Source organism: Pristis pectinata, chromosome 2 (assembly GCF_009764475.1).
Source record: "Pristis pectinata isolate sPriPec2 chromosome 2, sPriPec2.1.pri, whole genome shotgun sequence".
NCBI lineage: Eukaryota > Metazoa > Chordata > Chondrichthyes > Rhinopristiformes > Pristidae > Pristis > Pristis pectinata.
In genome coordinates, this window is record NC_067406.1 from 122,140,480 (window position 1) to 122,161,357 (window position 20,878).

A 20,878-nucleotide genomic window follows, 5' to 3' on the forward strand; every position below is an offset into this window, starting at 1 on the left:
TTTAATATAGTGTGACTGTTTACTGACCTTATTTTCCTTTTGATTTTAGGGTATAATTGCAGAATACAATAAAAATAATGATGTAAAGGAGGATGATGACACAGATAAGTTTAAGGAAGCTATTTTGAAGTTTCGTAAACTCTTTGGAATGCCAGAGGAGGAAAAGCTGGTTAACTACTATTCCTGCAGTTATTGGAAGGGTCGGGTTCCACGGCAGGGTTGGATGTATCTAAGTATAAACCACCTCTGCTTTTACTCATTTTTGCTGGGTAAAGAAGGTAAAGTATTCTTTGGCAGTTTATCTTCAATTTAGGGAGTGCGGACAGACTTGGGTTATAACTTATATTATTGGACTTCATACTTTTTACAATTCTTAATAATATAAATACAAATCTTCCTTTTTTCACTTAATTCCCGACAACCCATCCACCTGTAGAACGCTGGTATACCTTATAAAGTTGGGATTATTCATGAAGTTGCATAATGTTAGAATTTAAATAACAATTTAACTTGCACTAGTAAATTAACATGTGATCTGAATTAAAAGCTAAAATAAGGTTTTGTGAACTGGATTAATGACTACTTTGTGGTTATTACCCTTCCTTTGCAGAATAACTGCTCAGCTGATTCCCTCAAATTGTTCTCCCCATTCTTAATGTTTTGAGTACATCTCTTAATTTAAGAAAATACACAAAATGGCCTGAAATCAATCAGTTTAGTTGCTTAAGTTTTTAAAGTGGGATTAATGGAAAACTTTTTTTTGAGTGTGCTGAAGGTAAATGTTTCCTAAGTGGAACGACTGACTACAGACCACCAAGGACAGAATATATAAAAATGTATTTTGCTAAATTATGATAATGTGATCAATATCAAGACAACACTTTATAAGTAAATGCCATTTTCCATTTGAAAGCTCCTCATGGAACTTCTACAAGAAAATCACAAAATAATTGTTTTGCTGTTAAAACAGTTGTATTTCCTTTTTTTCCCTCCTATTATTGCACTAAAAGGTCAACTATAAACTTGAATATATTGTTGCACTATTGTATTGTGACATTAATCAAGTGTAGTGAATGGTGGAACTGTACATAGTCTACTTCTGAAATTCTGTTCTATTGACTCCAAAGAATTAAGATTTTGGGAACTTCATGCAGTATGCAGCTGCTTTTATGTGTAGTCAACACAAGTGACAAAGTGAATTTCTGCACAGTTTGTTTTTGAAAATGTAACTAAATATAAATGAGATCTATTTCCTTGAATATAATCTATAAATGAATTTTCTCCAGTTCATAATACTGTGTAGGTATTTGGAAAATAGAATTTTACATTCTCCTTGTAATGGCGGTTTGGAACAAAGAAAACATTCTGAGTTTCTCTCCTTCTTCTAGCCAAGTTAGTGATCCGATGGGCAGACATTATCCAGCTAGAGAAGAATGCTACGCTACTATTTCCTGAAATGATCAAAGTGAGCACAAGATGTAGTGAGCATATTTTCTCTGTCTTCCTCAATATTGGTGAAACCTTTAAACTAATGGAGCAACTAGCGAACATTGCCATGAGGCAGCTTCTTGATAATGAAGGCTTTGAAGAAGATAGATCACTTCCAAGACTAAAGAAGAAGTCTCCTCAAAAAGTTTCTGTTTTAAAACGGTTAGTAATTTGGAAATTTAATTTAGAAGTTCATATTACATGCAAAATTGAACGTTAATAGAGAGTCTAACTGTCTTAACTATTGATTATTTTGTTTAGTATCATTATAGTGCATTTTTAAAGTTATGATCTCTAATGAATCCATTTTTTTTTAATTGAAGGGATCTTGATGCTAGGGCAAAAAGCGAGCGATACAGGGCGTTATTCCGGCTTCCTAAAGATGAACGTTTGGATGGACACACAGACTGCACCCTTTGGACCCCATTCAGTAAAATGCATGTTGTGGGTCAGATGTTTGTTTCCAATAATTACATCTGCTTCACCAGTAAGGAGGAAAACCTGTGCAGTCTTATTATTCCTCTAAGAGAGGTATGTATGAACTAGAGTTTTGCATTTATCCTATAATAGAAAACTCTGCAAGATTCTAACTGGATCTTGTTTTTTGTTAGGAGCATTCTGTACGTATTTTTGTTAGAATCATTTGTGAATTTGTAAACCAGGCAAATAACTGGTTATGGCTCAGACCTGCTTTCACATTACAATTTTACATAAAAGTGAAAATATCAGTGCTCAAGCAGAAAACTATCCCATAAACTCGACAGTAATTTCCTTCAATTAAACAGTCATTTGCTGTATTATTCTGTAAGGAAGTGGTTAGTTGGGTAGTATTGCTATTTATTTTTCATTAATTTCTAAACATTTTTAGCTTTTGTTTGTTGTATTTCCATTCAGGTGGAAATGTAATCATTAATTGTGCTTTACTTTGATAAATATATTAGTAATGCCTCAATGTAGACAGCAGAAATTAAAAGAAATGCCAGGCAAAAACACTAAGGGCTTTCAGGTAATGACAGATGAGCTTCCTTTGTTCACATGAACCTTAAAAGAACAGTGACAGTGGTTTCCCTACCCCAATACATCCTACAACTTTAAAACAGAAAATGGTGATGGAAGATTGTGACATGTGCAATGTCCTCCCAGAGTTGTGAATTATGACATATTTAGGTCATCAAGTTAATAAATTATTATTTGAAATTGATTCCTAAGACCTAATGTTTGTGTGGGATAGAATTATATTCTAGTGTCTAAACTCTTTTACAACGAAAAGAAATGTGAACAATTAAAACCTCCTCATGTTTGATATTTATAAGACTATTGAACGGTTCCCTAGCACGATAAAATGGACTCTTGACCTCACAATCTACCTCGTTATGACCTTGCCCCTTATTGTCTACCTGCTCTGCACTTTCACTGTAGCTGTTACACTTTATTCTGCATTCTGTTATTGTTTTACCTTGTACTACCTCAATGCACTGTGTAATGAATTGATCTGTATGAACGGTATGCAAGACAAGTTTTTCACTGTACCTCAGTACAAGTGACAATAACATTCCAATTCCTCAATTGTCATCTTTGCAGATCAATGAAGATGATCTGTGCTTCAATAAAACTAAAGTTATTAATAGGTTATGTGGTAGAGAGCATGAGTGATGTTGCAGAGCCTGGCAGCTGTTCCAGTTATGCTATAAACTGGGGTGTAGAAGACTGTTAAAGATGCCTATGAAGTTGTGGTTTATTATAGTTCTGAAGTAAAATTCATGTCCAATGTAAAATACCCATCCAAAATTGCAAGGCTTTAGCATGAGAGCTATTGTAATGTATGTTTAATTAGCCCTAATGATTATCATTCCATATTTAATCTGTGAATAATAACAATAATTGCTGTGACCCATTTAGGAAATAAGAAAATTCATCCTCCAGTAGATTTACCTTAATTATGAATTGCCCTTCTCTCAGTGATGAAACGATATAATTAAATATTTAATTTAATTTTTGGAAGAGTGTTGGCACAGTGTAAATTCGAATAGCTAGAGATCTGAAAAGGTAATTCTTTTGAATTTAGACTTCAATAGAATAAGAATTCTTAGTTCACTAACTTGCTGAAGAAAAGCACATTTGATTAGTGTTAAGTATTAGTGCTCGGCTTTTCGTTTTCACTTGTTCATTTGAGAGTGATGTAACCAAACTGTACCTTGAAGGATATGTTTTTTATCCCCCTCCCCTTAGGTGACAATTGTGGAGAAGGCAGACAGCTCAAGTGTGCTTCCAAGTCCACTATCTATCAGCACCAAGAACAGGATGACTTTCTTCTTTGCCAATCTCAAAGATCGAGACTTCCTGGTGCAAAGAATTTCTGACTTTCTGCAGCAAACAACATCAAGAATTTATTCTGACAAAGAGATGATAGGAAGTCTTAATTCTGATGAGGAGGTATGCGGAATGAAATCTGAAGGTAGACAAAGGAACTAATAACTTCAGACAAACTATTATTCTAAATTGATTCCCAAGACCTAATATTCGTGTGGGATAGAATTTCTTACTGTCTCAAATAATTAAAGGGAAGTAGAAGAATAATGGAAAATTATTTTAAAGGAAGGATATTTTCAAATTAGTCCCTGAACAATACACCATTTCAAAACCTTCAGAGCTTTAACCTTAGATCCAGTCACCCTGAGATCTAGCTACTCACCCAGAATGTGTGGAGGAATAGTGAGTTTGGCACTTTGCAACTGAACCAGCTGATTGCAAGCAGGCTGGAGTTATATAGCTCTGGGCAGTTGGCTGTGCCCATTGGAAGAAGCATTAAATTAAAAGTATATTTTCTTGGCCCTTCAGAGAATTCAACCTAAAATAACCTCACATTTTACAAACTCAAACTATAATTAGAACTTATATAAATATAAAAATACAGAGAATGGACAAATAAATTCAAAAACTGTTCAGTAGTGGAATGAAGCATTTTGGATAATTTGTTTTAAATGAAGACAATCTGGCAAATAAACGTTTTGCATATTCTCACCCGGTTGGTATATGCATGTTTTGTATACAAGCAGCTTGTTCTGAGATGTGTGTTTAATATGTATTGGCTTGTTTCTTTAGTGAATTAGTACAGTTTACATTCAATCTAATTCCTTTGTTCAAATCCAGTTTAAATTTAAGATTAGAGATTTGCTATTTATTTCTCTTCAATGACTATAAAGGATTTAAATGAAATGAATCCTGGCATACTAAATTTAATTCAGGATATCTGTAGGTCCATAAACTATGATCTAGATTGGAATTCTCTTTCCAGGAAATAGTAAATACTTTTGGGGCACCTGGAAGGAAAATCAAATTGCATTTTATACTGCTGCACTGCATTTGACTTCAAGCCTAAGTCAAATTCACAAATTTTGTTTGATGTGTACAATTTCTGCAAGTGCAACCAATACCATGCTTATATGTGTACTTTTAGGCATATTAGATGATTACTTCTTGGTTCATGATAATTGAAGTTAATGTTTTACTTGGGCTGGGGTAAAAAGCCAAGAAACATTCTTTTAGTAAACATATTGCCAACTCTACTGAGATCTTTTGTTCGTGGTGAAACATTAGAATACTAGTTTATGCAAAAGATTTTGTTTAAAACATTGTATTATGATTGGGTGCACTTACCGGAAGCAACCAGGGCTTATCCGACCAACATGATTTGCCACCAGAATCTGACTATTTGCCTTGCAGGTATTTTCAAGACAAAGCAGTATTGTTTCAAGTAGTCCACAGAGAAGCCTCAGTTCCACCTCAGATGCAGATGGAGAGCGGCAACTCGGTCTGAATGGAAATAGTGTTCCAATAGCGACACAGACACTAATGACGATGTACCGTCGAAAATCGCCTGAAGAGTTCAATCCCAAAGTGGTATGTGTTTATTGAAGTGCCTCCTTAATTACAATACTGTTCTGAGTTGATCGATGTTTTCCAATTGTAAACTTGTTTAATTTTTATTTCTTTTAGTCCATGGAAATAAGTAGTTTAAAAAAAAATGCAAGGTCTTAGAATTATTATATGCAAGGCGAGACCTGGTTGAAAAAGCTTTTAGTTTTGTATAACAGTTTTCCTTATTCCTTTTTAAGGCTTTCCCAACTAAAGCACTTAGAGCAATTAAATTTAGAGCAGCCGTGTTCCTGCCAGAAATGATACAGAAGCAAAGTTTTCTTACTCATTTAAAGACAGCCTGCTTACAAATTAAAAATAACCCCATTCTGCTCCGCCAAAACATAAGCTCCTGTGAGGACATTATTCAGCTGCATTGTTTGTTGTGATGCAGGCTTGAAATCATTACTTAATAGAGGTCAAAAGAACATTACATTGCAGCAATAAATGTTTGAGTTTTGTAGAAACAAGAAATTAAGGATTTTTTTTAAGACAAGGCGTAGTTTTGACCCTTAGTGTGTTAGGGGATGCATAACAACAATTTAAGTGAAATTGGACCTATTATCAACAGTGCTTAAAAAAAAATGTGAACAATTTGTTATAATTGTATTTCCCACAGCATTATTAATGTTATTTTAACAAATGAAGATGTGTTATTCACAGCAAGCTGTGACTCATGAAGAAATTCAATCAAGTAAATCTAAAGACTTCTCTGTCATGCAACTAACTTCATGCCAAACTTTAATTGCATAATACTACTAAAAAAGTGTTAGTTTGTGGCTTTTGTATATTGATTTATTATTTTTAAAAAATTCATTGTTATGTCTAGTACTATCTAGAATTTTGAATGTTGCTGATTATACTGTTTGTCAATAATCAGGCAAAGGAACTAATGAAGGAACAGAGTTGGAAAATTCATTTTGCTGAATATGGGCGTGGAGTGTGCATGTATCGCACAGAGAAGACACAGGAGCTTGTACTGAAAGGCATTCCGGAAAGCATGAGAGGAGAGCTTTGGCTATTGTTCTCAGGTGTGTAAAGGCAGAAACTTGGTTCTACAGGAAAACGGTAGTGTTTTAAAGTATCAAGATTGCCATCATTAAGCAGAAACTGGCAGAAGGAAAAGAGTGGGAATAAAGGGAACCTTTACTGATTGGCTGCCGGTGACTAGTGGTGTTCCGCAGGGATTGGTGTTGGGTCCGCTACTTTTCACGTTATATGTTAATGATTTGGATGACGGAATGGATGGCTTTGTGGCTAAGTTTGCGGATGATACAAAGATAGGTGGAGGGGCAGGTAGTGTTGAGGAAGCAGGGAGCCTGCAGAAGGACTTGGACAGGTTGGGAGAATGGGCAAAGAAGTGGCAGATGGAACACAGTGTAGAGACGTGTATGGTCATGCACTTTGGTAGAAAGAATAAAGGCCTAGACTATTTTCTAAATGGGGAGCGAATTCAGAAATCTGAGGTGCAAAGGGATTTGGGAGTCCTAGTGCAGGATTCCCTAAAGGTTAACTTGCAGGTTGAATTGGTAGTAAGGAAGGCAAATGTAATGTTAGCATTCATTTTGAGAAGACTAGAATATAAAAGCAAGGATGTAAAGCTGAGGCTTTATAAGGCATTGGTCAGACCACATTTGGAGTATTGTGAGTAGTTTTGGGCCCCGTATCTAAGGAAGGATGCGCTGGCATTGGAGAGGGTCCAGAGGAGGTTTACGAGAGTGATCCCGGGAATGAAAGGGTTAATGGCTGAGGAGTGTTGGGTGGCTCTGGGCCTGCACTCACTGGAGTTTAAGAAGGATGAGGGGGGATCTCTTTGAAGCCTGCTGAATATTGAAAGGCCTGGATAGAGTGGACGTGGAGAGGATGTTTCCAGTAGTGGGAGAGTCTAGGACTAGAGGGCACAGCCTCCAAATAGAGTGATGTCCTTTCAGAATTGAGGTGAGGAAGAGTTTCATTAGCCAGAGGGTGGTGAATCTCTGGAATTTATTGCCTTAGATGGCTGTAGAGGCCAAGTCATTGTGTATATTTAAAGCAGAGATTGATATGTTCTTGATTAGTAACGGCATCAAAGATTATTGAGAGAAAGCAGGAGAATGGTGTTGAGAGGTAAAAATAAATCGGCCACAATTGAATGGCAGAGCAGACTCGATGAGCCGAATGGCCTAATTCTACTCCTATGTCTTATGATATTAGGGCCTAATTTGAGTTTATTGCTATTGACTTCTTTTTGATGCCATTCATTATAGTACTGTGGAGGTATGGTTACCGCATTGAGTGGATTTTTGTGTATTTTCTGACTTATGGACAAAATCGACTTCTGAACGTCTATTAAAAACAAAACTTGTTCATTATCCAGGGATGGCCTGTAACTTTAAGATTATATAATGCTATATATGAGGCTTGAATTTCTTAGCTTTTAGCAATAATTGGTAAAACACCCCTGAAGATTTAATTTTTATTTCTATTAAAAACAACTCTGTGGAAACATTTTGGAATGGCAGCCATCAAAATACAGATATTGAGTTTAAACTACCGACCAGTCATATTTGTCTGTGGGATAATAGCATGCACTAGTCCATGAAATACTCTATAACCAGGGATGGGGAGAGTAAAGAAACCCATATTAATTAAAACATGGAAGCAATGGATGATTCTGAATGGCATGTATTATCATTATTGCTATTTGCCTAAGTTTTTAGTAACTGGAAATACCCATTTACTACTAGGGATGATAACCAAAAGCCCATACCCAAATGTTTAGTCGCAGCTTTAATATCAGGTCAGCTAGCAAATGTCATTTTGACTATGGTCCAAAGTTGAGTTTCAATTTCCAAATTGGCAATACGGAGTCTTGTCCATCTTTCCTTGCTTCTCCACCATTTCTACAGTTCTTAATGGCTAGCTTAAAAGGCATAATTTGAGGAAGAGGCTTGTTTAACAGCATCCTGAGGAAAAATAAAGAATATTAGTTTATTTAGTATAATTTAAAATATCCACTTTGCCACAGGTGCCATTAATGAGATGGCCACCCATCCTGGATATTACTCTGATTTGGTGGAGAAATCCATTGGAAAATATAACCTAGCCACAGAAGAAATAGAGCGGGATTTACACCGTTCGCTTCCTGAGCATCCAGCATTTCAGAATGAAATGGGAATCGGTGCTTTACGAAGAGTACTCACTGCCTATGCTTTCCGAAACCCAAACATTGGATATTGCCAGGTAAATATTATGTAGTGTTTGAACTTGAAAATTTACAAAATCAATGATGGTGTTTAATTTGCTCAAAGTGCCGGTGCTTAAATAGCTTCTCAAGAAATATTTTTAAAAATAAATAATAAGAAAGGTGGTAACTTCAGGCGATTCAGAAGAATATAAATATTCTCAGTCGTCACTGAGTAAATTCATCAGTGGTGTATTATTACAGGATTAATGCCCTTAATAAAACCTATAGTTTTATTTCCCAAAATAACAACTGAAAATCCTAGGGATACTCACCAGGTCAGGTGGCATCTGTGGAGACAGAAACAACATAAGAGACTGTAGATACTGGAATATGGGGCATAAAAATGAGCTGCTGGAGGAACTCGGCAAGTCAGACGGCATCTGTGGAGGGAAATGGACAGTTGACGTTTCAGGTTGAGACCCTTCATCTGGACTGAAAGAGTAGAGGGCAGGTAGCCAGTATAAGGAGGTGAGTGGGAGGGGTGAGGCAAGAGCAGGCAAATGATAGGTCTTCTGAAGAGTAACCCAACAAGGAAGGTAAGGTGGGTAGATGGGACCACTGGGGAGAGGGGACCCAGTGGGAGGAATGTGTGAGTGATCCAGCATATCTCCCTTACTTGATTCCTCCTCACCTTTCTTTCTTATCCAATTCCATAATCTGCAGCTCTTTGTTGCTTCCACCTGTCACCTCCCAGCCTCTGTCGCTATCTCCAGCCTTCCCTCCCCCAGCTGACCCATCTACCAATCAATCCCTTCTCACTTGGATCCACTATTGTTTGCCAGTTCTTGCCCCACCCCTCCATCGTGCCTGAAATGTTGACTGCGCATTTCCGTCCACAGAGGAAGAACAGAGTTAATATTTTGAGTCAGTGACCCCTTCGTCAATACGGGAACAGTGGTCAGTCCCCAGCGTTTGCAGAATTCCGGTATCTGCAGTTTTTTAGCTTTACAATTGCATTTTCCAACTTGTCTGCTTCCAGAGCCAACCCGGGAGGACACAATAAAAAATTGCACGTGGAATCATGACTGTACTTGTAACAGGCAATGTTACAAGAAAATCTGGAGTCATGATTCCCCATGTGCAGAAAAATTATACTAATAACCCTGTAGTAAATTAGGTGACCTTAAAAATGTTACTGCAACTCTTATGATTGGACATGGCAGGAATGATTTTCAGTTATGTGGGTATTCGAGGAGCTTTTACAAAATACTACTACTAAGGCATTATAGTTGTCACTCTGGAGGCAAGTGGAGGTTATTTAAATAGTTGGAGTAGTAATCTACATTATTGGAAGTGTAGATGAAAACTCCAGATTGAAATGGGTAATACAAATCAATGCATTACCAATTTGGAATTAATTATTGTAATCTAATAGTATAAATATAAATGCTTAGAAATCAGATTACATGGGTTTTGGTGCTGTGCAATGGAAAATCTATGTAATCTAGTTTACAGTCAAATCCTGCCATAGATGAAATGCAAGTGGGCCTTTCTTGTAGTGAATTACCTTTGTGACCACAATACTATTTCCTTTTGGTGCATTGGAGGGGAACTTGAATCTCAGTGTCCTAAGAATGCCCATCATGCGGTGTACTTAGAGCAACATGGTTTTAAAGATTCAACGCTGGACTAATAGACCCAGATCCAAGTAAAATATTTACCCACTCCCAATCCCTGCCCTCTGTGCTACCCTGCCACTGCTCTTCCCACCCATGATTTCAGCTAGCCCCATGTGCCACTTCCCGCCCACAATTTCTGTATTGTATCAGTACTCCCGATTTTTGTTTTAATCCCTCGTGCCACCCTCCCTGATATGTCTTTCCAACCTCATTCCACTTACTTTTCCCCCACAATCTTCCCATCCCCACCTTCCAGTCTATCCATTCCCAACCACTGGAAGGGCATCCTGGCCCTTCCTTCCCAACCACACAGAATGTTCTGATCTTTCTTTTGTACTTCACCACCTCCCCAACACAAGAAGATGTTGCAATAGTAATGTCAATATTATTATAAACCATTTCAAAGACACATTAGCTACAAAAAGACTGGTTTCCACTTGTGGACTCCATGGGTCACCATCTGTTCTTTAATAAATCTCTGATTTCCACATTCAAGACATTGCTGAAGTTTAGAACAATTGTTGACCCTGGCCCAGCATCAGAGATGACAAAATTTAGTGTGAGGAAGAATGTGAGGAATTGTTCTTTACATGAAGCAAAGAATATTAAGAGTGAGTTTATTAAGAGTAGATGTATTCAATGTCATGAAGATTTCAAAAAGGTAAAGTGAAAATAATTATATTGCCTTGATCGGTGATTTCATGGCAAGAAGGCAAAAGTTTAATCTTTGTCCCTTATATGAAAATATTTCGAGATGCTTTGGATGCAGGCAGTTAAGATATGGAATGTCTTACAAATATTTGGATAGAAACTAAGAATGAATAGGGAAAAGACAGTACAAAATGGATAACATTTCATAGAAAATGTTAACTGCTTTGTAAAATTTTGATTTTGTTTATTGATAAACTTGTTTTAATAAATTTCCAAGAATTCAAAAAATGCTGAGCAATGTTTGTTTTTAATTGGTTTTAAAGTAAAATTGTGCAACTTATTACTGAATAATGTCTCTGTCTGCAGGCAATGAACATTGTTACTTCAGTGTTGCTCTTATATGCAAAAGAGGAGGAAGCTTTCTGGTTGCTGGTAGCACTCTGTGAACGAATGTTGCCAGACTACTATAACACTAGAGTGGTTGGTAAGTGTGTGTTTGCCAGAAGGGCACACATTGAATCTTGACTGTAAAGAATGCAATTTTTCATGTTAAACTTTCTCAAATTGAGGAATTAAGGAGATATAGTGTCTATTTGGGCTTATTGAAATTGGAAACGGACATACTCAGAAAGATTATGAAATCTGTTGCTACAGCTTCGTCGTACTTTTATATCATGACCATATGATATGGTCCCTTTTTTTTAAAAAGAAAACAACTTTAGCATGAAAATATCCTTGTAGTTCAATGGCATAACCTTCACTGAGTACATGAAAGGAGCTTAATGAATGCTGGCAAAAATATCAAGATTAATTCTTCGATATTGTAGATTCTGTAGCCACTTGAAATATTAGGGCAGTTTCAAAAGCACTTCTGAATGAATATTCAACCTTTTTCCCCAACCTTGCTGAGGTGGCAAAAGATGTGAGCAATAAACTCTGTGGTAAATTGTTGCTCCTGCTTCTATACTTTGCTGTTCACTACTGAGGACATTCTCTGTAGATTAAATAATTTCCCCCAGTATATTTGTTTTTGTTGAAATTTCTAAATGTTCCAGTTGCCTGAAAAACTCCAGTGGAGGTGACTGATAAAACCTATTCAGCTGCTGGTGTTGTTCATGAGCATGTGTGTTGCCATCTTTCATTTTAAGTGTCATAGACAGAACTACAGTTGTTATTTGAATTGATGCTTATTGTCTCTGACTTTACCTAGAGTAAGGATTTGGAATTACTAGCTTTACAGATGAATTAAGCAGGACTATTGGCACTAAATTAGTAATAATACACACACAATGTTGGAGGAACTCAGCAGGTCAGATAGCTTCCTACAACCGGTGCTCCTGGTGTGGCCCCCTCTACATTGGTGAGACTCGACACTGATTGGGGGATCACTTTGTCAAGCACCTTCGCTCCGTCTGCCGGAACAGCCAGAATCTCCTGGTGGCCAGCTGTTTTAATTTCACTTCCTATTCCCACGTGAACATGTCTGTCCACAGCCTCCTCTACTGCCAAGCTGAGACTAAACGCAGATTAGAAGAACAACACCTTGTATTCCGTCTTGGTAGTCTCCAATTTGACAGCATCAACATTGATCTCTCTTAAATTCTGGCAACCACTCCCTGCTGTTTATTCCCCTCCCCCCCCCCCTCCTTTTTGTTTTCCTTTATCCCTCTGGCCCTTTCTCTTTCCCCTCCCGCACCCTCACAACCTGCCCATCACCCACACCTTCCTCCCTCTGGTTCCCTTACCTCCTTCCCTTTATTCCAGGGTCTACTGTCCTATTCTATCTGATTCCATCCTGTTCAGCCCTTTGCCTCTTTAACCTATCACCTCCCAGCTTCTCACATCATTCCCAGTCCCCCCCTCACCCACCTACCTACCTACCTTCCCTATCTCGCCTGGTTTCACCTCTCACCCACCAGCTCGAGCTCCTCCCCTTCCCCCCCCCACCCTTGTATTTTGGCTTTTGCCCTCTTTCTTTCCAGTCCTGATGAAGAGTCTGGACCCAAAACGTCAACTCTTTATTTCCCTCCATAGATGCTGCCTGACCTGCTGAGTTCCTCCAGCATTTTGCGTGTTGCTCCAGGTTTCCAGTATCTGTAGTCTCTCTTGTCTAAATTAGTAATAAGTTGTTTTGTCAAGTTCTTTACCAGGGTCTTCACCTATGTGAAACTGAACCAGACCAAACAAGAAGTTTGCTTGTCTCTCCGTGTTAGTTAATCTCAGCCCAAAATAATGAAAAGGTGACTGCAGTCCTGCTAGGGAGAGTCACAATTGGTGAAGCTTCCTTCTCCTGCTTCTGATGGCTACATGGTGACCCATGGCAGACACTGTAGTTGTAACTGACAAGACTGAGTCATGTGGAAGGTGTAACTGGGAAATATAAAAAGTCTTTATTCACACAGCAGATCTACTAGAGAGAGAGAAAGCATCTAACTCTCACAATGTTTTATACTTCATGATCACAAAGACAACAATGAACAATTAACTAAAGTTTCAATGGCTATAATCACCTACTTAATTTAAGCATTTTGAATGTAGACGGGTAACTGTGCAGAATTACATATACTGTATACAATGGGAGCACATCCTAACTAGCAGAACCGCTTTGAATATTCAAATACTAGCAGCTGGTTCAAGAGCTTCTGAGCACAAATTCCAGGCACCCAAAATATGCCTCTTTTTGTTGCAGTGTTGAGGGATAGCTCCTGGAATATACAACCAGCCAGAATATTAAGTGACAAAACAGATCTGTCCTGATCAGTACATTAAGTGGCAGGGGTACTCAGGATATAGGAGATGGCCACTTAATGCCTTCCCTGATCTCGTCCTGAAATCTTCAGTGTTCACCAATTAACAAGTTGTCATCCCCTGCGTAGTTTCAATGGGACAGAATCAGAACCACACCAAATGATTGGTTTCAATAGCCTTGAAGTATCAGTTGAAGTTAAATTGTGACCAGGTTTTATTTCCCGAAGACTGGTTATGCAGGCTCTAGTGCCTGCCTGCATGTACTCCTCCCCCCTCCCCCGACCACCTTATTCCAGCTTCTGCCCCCTTCCTTACCTGTCCTGATGAAGGGTCTCGACCCGAAATGCCGACTGTTTATTTCTCTCCATAGATGCTGCTTGACCTGCTGAGTTCCTCCAGCATTTTGTGTGTGTTGGGTACAGTTGAGAAGCTTGTGCTGATTCACTTAGTTATCATCTAATTTAATTCTATAATTCTCTAAACCATGCAAACACAGCAGCCAAATAATTATTCTGATTTATTTCACTTATAAAGACCAGCAACACAGTGCTTATAATGGCCCAGATATTACCGTTATAAAGGCACAAAAACTTAGTACTCACTGCCGTTACATCAGAAAACTGATGCCAATTTGGAGATTTCAATAGGTGCATTGTACAAAGTAGACATCCCAAAGTTGCTATCAGTGTTACAGTGTGCCTCTGAAGGCTATACTATTTGAAACTTTTCTGCTGCATTTGAACTGATGTGAATTTATCTACCGGCAAGCTGGTCTTTCTATAATATATCCTAAAGGTATTATTTGTCTAAGTGACTTTTAATTGCATAATAAGCCATAACTACTGCTGAGCAAAGAAGATGACCAGATATAAACCAGTTTTATGTATATAAGTTCTGTAATTCCTTCACATAACCTTTAAAAAAAATAATTTTTAAATATTTATGCGATGCTTCAGCAAGCATGTTTACGTATTTCTATCTTTAATATTTAAAATGTTAATTTAAAATAGTTCCTTATTTTGCTTCCCATGTGCTGAATGTGCAAATTCTTTGATTGTCCCATGGCTGCTGGATGTCCAGGAACTTTTAACAAAAGCACTAGTGACATTTGATATTCAAGAAGAATAATGAGGAATAGTTTTCAGATTTTTGTTTGCTTTTGCTTTGCATACAAAAGAGATATACATGCAAAGGATAATCTATCTTGTCTCATCATGATGTCTGTGTGCTATCCCACCCACAGCCATGAAATTTCTTGGGAGAGGTAATGGACCAGATTTGAATATGCAGGGTAAATGGGGAAGCAAATCTGGAATGCACTGCATTTAAAATATTGTGCTTTGTAATATGACCTCAAAGCAGTTATTCTGAAACTCTAACAATATTTATCTGCTTTTTTCTGTAGGTGCATTAGTGGATCAAGGTGTATTTGAGGAGCTTACCAGGGATTATGTACCACAGCTTTATGACTGTATGCAGTACTTGGGTGTTATCTCCACCATCTCTCTCTCCTGGTTCCTCACACTCTTCCTCAGTGTTATGCCTTTTGAAAGTGCTGTTGTTGTTGTGGACTGCTTCTTCTTTGAGGGAATCAAAGTAATCTTCCAACTCGCTCTTGCTGTGCTGGATGCTAATATTGACAAGCTATTGAATTGTAAAGATGATGGAGAGGCCATGACTATACTTGGAAAGTGAGTTCATTTTAGTTGCCCCTTTTGAATATCTGTTTCTTTTAAGAATTATGTTATAATGTTGGATGAATAAGATGGCTCATCATGGCACAAGAGATAATTTGCACCAAACAAATCTTTAAAGGTTGCAGAAACAAAGTTCTTTAAGCATTGTTTATAACTATTTCCCCTTTTTAATGACGACAGTTTTGATGGATTGATGGATTTTGGATGTGTGCTCTTTATCATTTGTAATAAAAACATATAGGTACAAAGTGGTGAGAAATGTATATATGTATACAAAGATTTTTGTACATTAGAAGAAGGAAATTAAAAACAAGATACAAGAAAGTGAAATGCTAGGTGTTGGGGAACTCTCATTCCCTCATGGTCTGTGATGATTAATTGTCGTGAAAACAGAAGTTTGTCTCACTAAACACTAATCCGTCTTATTGGCTTTAGTTCTGTTTGTTTAATGAGGTAAATTTCATAGCATGAATTCCTTTTTTTGTTTGTTCACTAGGTATTTGGATAGTGTGACAAACAAGGACAGTACGTTACCACCCATCCCTCATCTTCATTCTCTTCTCAGTGATGATGGGGATCCTTACCCTGAAGTTGATATCTTCAAACTAATAAGGAGCTCATATGATGTGAGTGACCATGTGAATTCCAGTGTATCTAACTGGGTATTTCTAACTTGTGGTTGAGGATATTTGTAAATGCTGTTTTTATCAAAAACGACACAAAGTCCATGTTTAGTTGAGGGAAGAACAACTTGTCAGAAAGAAATAAATTTGGGAAGCATATGCTCAAAATAACATGTCAATTCAGTGCAGTTAACATGATGGCAAATTAATTCATTAATCATACAGATCAATGGAAAAAAGATTTGAACCAGTGCTTTAAATAAGTCTAAATTTTATGGCACAGTACCACCCCTAGACTATATCGCTTGGGCCATGGAATCCAATCGCACCCTTCAATCCGCACATTGCCATCAAGCCAATCATCCACTGCTCCCAGCCCCCTGCTTTGAGGTGCTAGAGTGAACGTCTCTACTGCACTGATATCCAAGTTAAGCAGTGGCCACAATTTGTTCTCATTTGATTTGTGAATTGGTTGGAGAGACAGAACTCAGTTTTTTTTTCCTTTTTCTCTTGGTCTCTTCACAACCTCTTCTGCCTCCATCCTGCAATGAACTCTGGTTCATCTCAGTCAGATTTAATTGTCCACACTGAAACAATTTGAGAACAAATTTTAGTCAGTTTTGGAGCAGCTTGCCTGACTCTTCACCCTTGCAGTGAAAAATAACTCTTGTAAGCTTAACACGAAGAATAATGAAACAATTTCATAATGAGGCAAGGGTAATTGGAAATGCACAAGAAGTTGGAATGGAGGAGTGTAGTGACCTGATGGTTGTGGTTCTATGAAGAATGGAGTCAAACAACCCCCATACTTAATCTTTTTGGCTGTGTGTGGCACCTCATCTCCAGCAAACTTCCTGTAGAAGTGGAGCTGATGGGAAACTATTCAACCTAAGGTAACTACACTCCAGAACCAAGGTCATCCAAACCTCAATAGTCAAGCTGCAATATTCAGTCAACACTTTTGTTTGCACATGCTCAGAAGCCAAGTTCCAAGCCATTGTTGATTCTAAGTTTGAAGCACACTGGATGGAGCTTGCATCTAACCTCCACAAGATGGGTTACCCCATCAACCTGCCCCTTATTTATAACACTGCCCTCTGACGGTAATGGGTCATGGCAAGTCCCTGGAAAGAATGGACTATTTTCATATCAAGCCATGTCTCCACCAAGGAAGACATCAATGATAAAATTCACTGTTGCCTTCAATGCACCTCCATGGCCTTTGGTCGATTGAGGGAATGAATGTTTAACATACAAGGACCTCAGGTCTCACCCACCTTTCCATGTGCTTTTTCGAGACCTGAACAAGGTATAACAGGCTCCTCAAGGTATTGGAAAGATACCACCAATGCGCTCTCTGCAAAAACCTCCAAATTCATTAGAAAGTCAACCAACCTCATTGTCTTCTTCCAGACCAACATCTCCAGCACTAAAGCCCTAGTTACATTCAGTCATGCTATGTTATTCATAAATCTGACAAATTCCAGAAATGGACCTCTATTTTGAGCTCTGTCATTGGAAGAGGTTACCAGGTAGTCAGAGGAAAAGATTCCAGGATCTGCTCAGAGTCTCCATGAGGGGAAGAATGCAAAATACCCACAAATGCTTGGAAATTTCTGGCCAACGACCAATGGAGAAAAGGCTTTAAGGACTGTTTGAGAACCTTGCATCCATGTATCAGGAGTACACAAAAGCCATGTGTAAGCAACAAAAGCCAAATGGAATTCTGGAGGAATGCTGAGTTGACTAATAGGCCCAGAATCAGTGAGCCTGTGAATAAGTAGACTGGAAAAGAGAGACACCTACTCTTCCCACGAAAACTGCTTAGTGCATAAAAGTGAGAATTTTATAAGATTGTAATCTTAACATTGCAGTTCATTGAAACAAAATACTGCATGTCCTTGTATGTCGACCAAAGGCCATGTAGGTGCATTGAAGGCAACAGTGAATTTTATTTATGTCTTCCTTCATGGAAATATGAAATATACACAGTAAAAGCTAGAATTTCTCAGCATTCAGTAACTGTAGAGAGAAAAACAGATAACATTTCTGATCAATGATCCACATCAGAATGTTCTGAAATAGTGAAATTATATGATATTCTGGATGAATGCTAAATTGGTTAACAGGCCCATAACTGACAGATATGTAATTTATCAGAATGTTCTCATGGAAGATCTTCAACCTGAACCATTAACTCTTTCCACAGATTTTGCCTGGCTTGCTGACCATTTGCAGCATTTTGCCTATCTACTCATCTGCCCCGTATTCCCTGTATTTTTTCCACTGTGCTTTCATATTGAGCCAGGTGAAGGAGCATTGCATTTTGTTGATGAGGAAGTGTCATTGAGATAACTATCTATTAAAAGGGATTTAAATTCCATCCTACCCTCCCCGTGCAGATTTATTTTTGGAAAACCATCACCATAATCTATTTAGGAGTTCTCAGACCAGATGTCAAAATCTTTGCATAGATGTGCATGATAGGAGTTTTTGCCCTCTCACTGTAGGAATGCGCCTGCAAATCCATTTTCGGAGAACTTAAGATCAGATTGGGTGAACTAAAATTAATTCTATTCCAGGGCAACTTCAGGAATTTCTTGGAACAGTGTCCTAGGTCAAACCATCTTCATATGCTCCATCAATGGTCTTCTCTCCCTAATAACAGATGTTGTAAAATTCAATGATTACATATTGACTACTTCTGATTATGTGATGTTTATATACTTTTTGATTACATAATAATCTGTTTGCTACAGTTCCAATCTGGTACACAAAATAAGAAAAAGCTCATGGTATCTGGACAAGTGTCTTAGCATAGATTGAAGACTGGTTATCATAGAGAAGACAGTTGGAATAAATGGGTGTTTTTAATGCTGGATGAATATAATTAATGGAGACCTCCAGGAATCCATTCTAGACCCTCCATTATTTACTAGTTATATTAATGACTTGGAAAAGAGAAAAATATAAGATAGTTGATGATCTTAAAGTAGGTGAGCACATGTTGCCATGAGGATATTTGAACCCTGCAACAGGATGCAAGTAAGTCAAGTGAATAGGCAAAAGTTTGGCAGATAGAGTTTAATATCGGGGAAGTGTGAGGTCATGCATTTCAGTAAAAGAAATCTAAAGACAGACCTGTCTAAATGGAGAGAGAGAGACTGCAAATGAATGAAACTCAAAAGGATCTAGGTGTTCTTGTGCATGAATCACAAAAAGTTAGCAGGTCGATGTAGCATGTAATTAGGCAAATGGAAAATTGGCCTTTATTGTAAAAGGGTTGGAGTTTAGAAATGGAAGATTTGTTATGAGCAGCACCTGAAGTATAGTGCACAGTTTTGGTCACTTTATTTAAGAGAGGATATACTGGCATTGGAGGCAGTCCAAACACTTGTAGCATGAGCAGCTAAAGAAGTTGGATCTGTATCCTTTTGGGGTTTACAAAAATAAGTGGTGGTCTTATTGAAACATAGGATTCTAAGGGGAATGATGCTCCCTCTAGTGGGAGAATTTTGAATGAGGGGTGCAGTTGCAACATAAAAATATGGTCACTTACACAGAAGTGCATGAGAATTTCTTCTCCCAGAGGCTGGTAAATTTCTGGAATTCTCAACCCTGGAGGGTTCACAAGATCACAAGATCACAAGACAAGGGAGCAGAAGCAGGCCATTCGGCCCATCGAGTCTGCTCCAAGGAAAGGAAAATAGAAATGAGAAATGGGGAATGGGGGAAGAAGAAGAAAAAAAACTATTCTAATCCCAATTACCGGCCTTATCCCCATATCCCTTGATATCCTGACTATTTAGATATCTATCTATCTCCTCCTTGAATGCCCCCACTGATCTGGCTTCCACTGCTGTACGTGGCAAGGAGTTCCACAAATTCACCACCCTCTGGCTAAAGAAATTTTTCCTCATCTCTGTTTTGAAACTGTACCCTCTAATTCTAAGATTGTGCCCTCTGGTCCTGGACTCACCCACCAAGGGAAACAGCCTAGCCACATTTACTCTGTCCTTTCCTATCAATATTTTAAATGTCGCTATGAGGTCCCCTCTCATTCTTCTGTACTCCGGCGAGTACAGTCCAAGAGCCGACAAACGCTCCTCATACTTAAGCCCTTTCATTCCTGGAATCATCCTCGTAAATCTCCTCTGAACCCTCTCCAACGTCAACACATCCCTCCTAAGATGTGGGGCCCAAAACGGCGCACAATATTCCAAATGAGGCCTCACTAGTGCCCCGTAGAGCCTCATCAACACTTCCTTACTTTTATACACTATACCTCTTGAAATGAATGCCAACATAGCATCCGCTTTCTTTACCACCGATCTGACCTGGTGGTTAACCTTTAAGGTATCCTGCACGAGTACCCCCAAGTCCCTTTGTACTTCCGTGCTTTGGATTTTCTCTCCTCCTAGATAATAATCTGCCCGCTTATTTCTGCTTCCAAAGTGTACAACTGCACATTTCCCTACATTGAATCTCATCTGCCATTTCCTTGCCCATTCTCCTAAACTGTCTAGGTCCCTCTGCAACCTTCCTATCTCTTCAATACTCCCTACTCCTCCCTCTATCTTGGTGTCATCCGCAAACTTAGCCACGAAACCATTTATTCCATCATCCAAATCGTTAATGTACAAGGTAAAAAGGAGCGGTCTCAACACCGACCCCTGCGGCACACCACTAGTAACCGGTAACCAGCCAGAACGAGATCCTTTTATTTCCACTCTTTGTTTCCTGTCAACCAGCCAATGCTCCACCCATTCTGTTATCCTACCCGTAATTCCATGACCTCTCATCTTATTAATCAGTCTCTTGTGAAGGCACCTTATCAAAGGCCTTTTGAAAGTCTAAATACACAACATCTACCGCCTCTCCCTTATCCACCTTGCCTGTGATTTCTTCAAA

The 20,878-nt window shown here is 38.4% G+C and overlaps 1 protein-coding gene across 1 annotated transcript in view; it reads left to right on the top strand.

Moving 5' to 3' along the window:
• Positions 1–20,878, top strand: part of tbc1d9 (TBC1 domain family, member 9 (with GRAM domain)) — a 70,751-nt gene that overhangs the window by 29,373 nt on the left and 20,500 nt on the right. Inside the window, 10 exon segments of the mRNA XM_052036484.1 lie at positions 50–278; positions 1,389–1,650; positions 1,812–2,019; positions 3,718–3,921; positions 5,212–5,388; positions 6,284–6,434; positions 8,411–8,625; positions 11,266–11,383; positions 15,053–15,338; positions 15,841–15,970. Coding sequence (XP_051892444.1) covers positions 50–278; positions 1,389–1,650; positions 1,812–2,019; positions 3,718–3,921; positions 5,212–5,388; positions 6,284–6,434; positions 8,411–8,625; positions 11,266–11,383; positions 15,053–15,338; positions 15,841–15,970 — 1,980 coding nt within the window.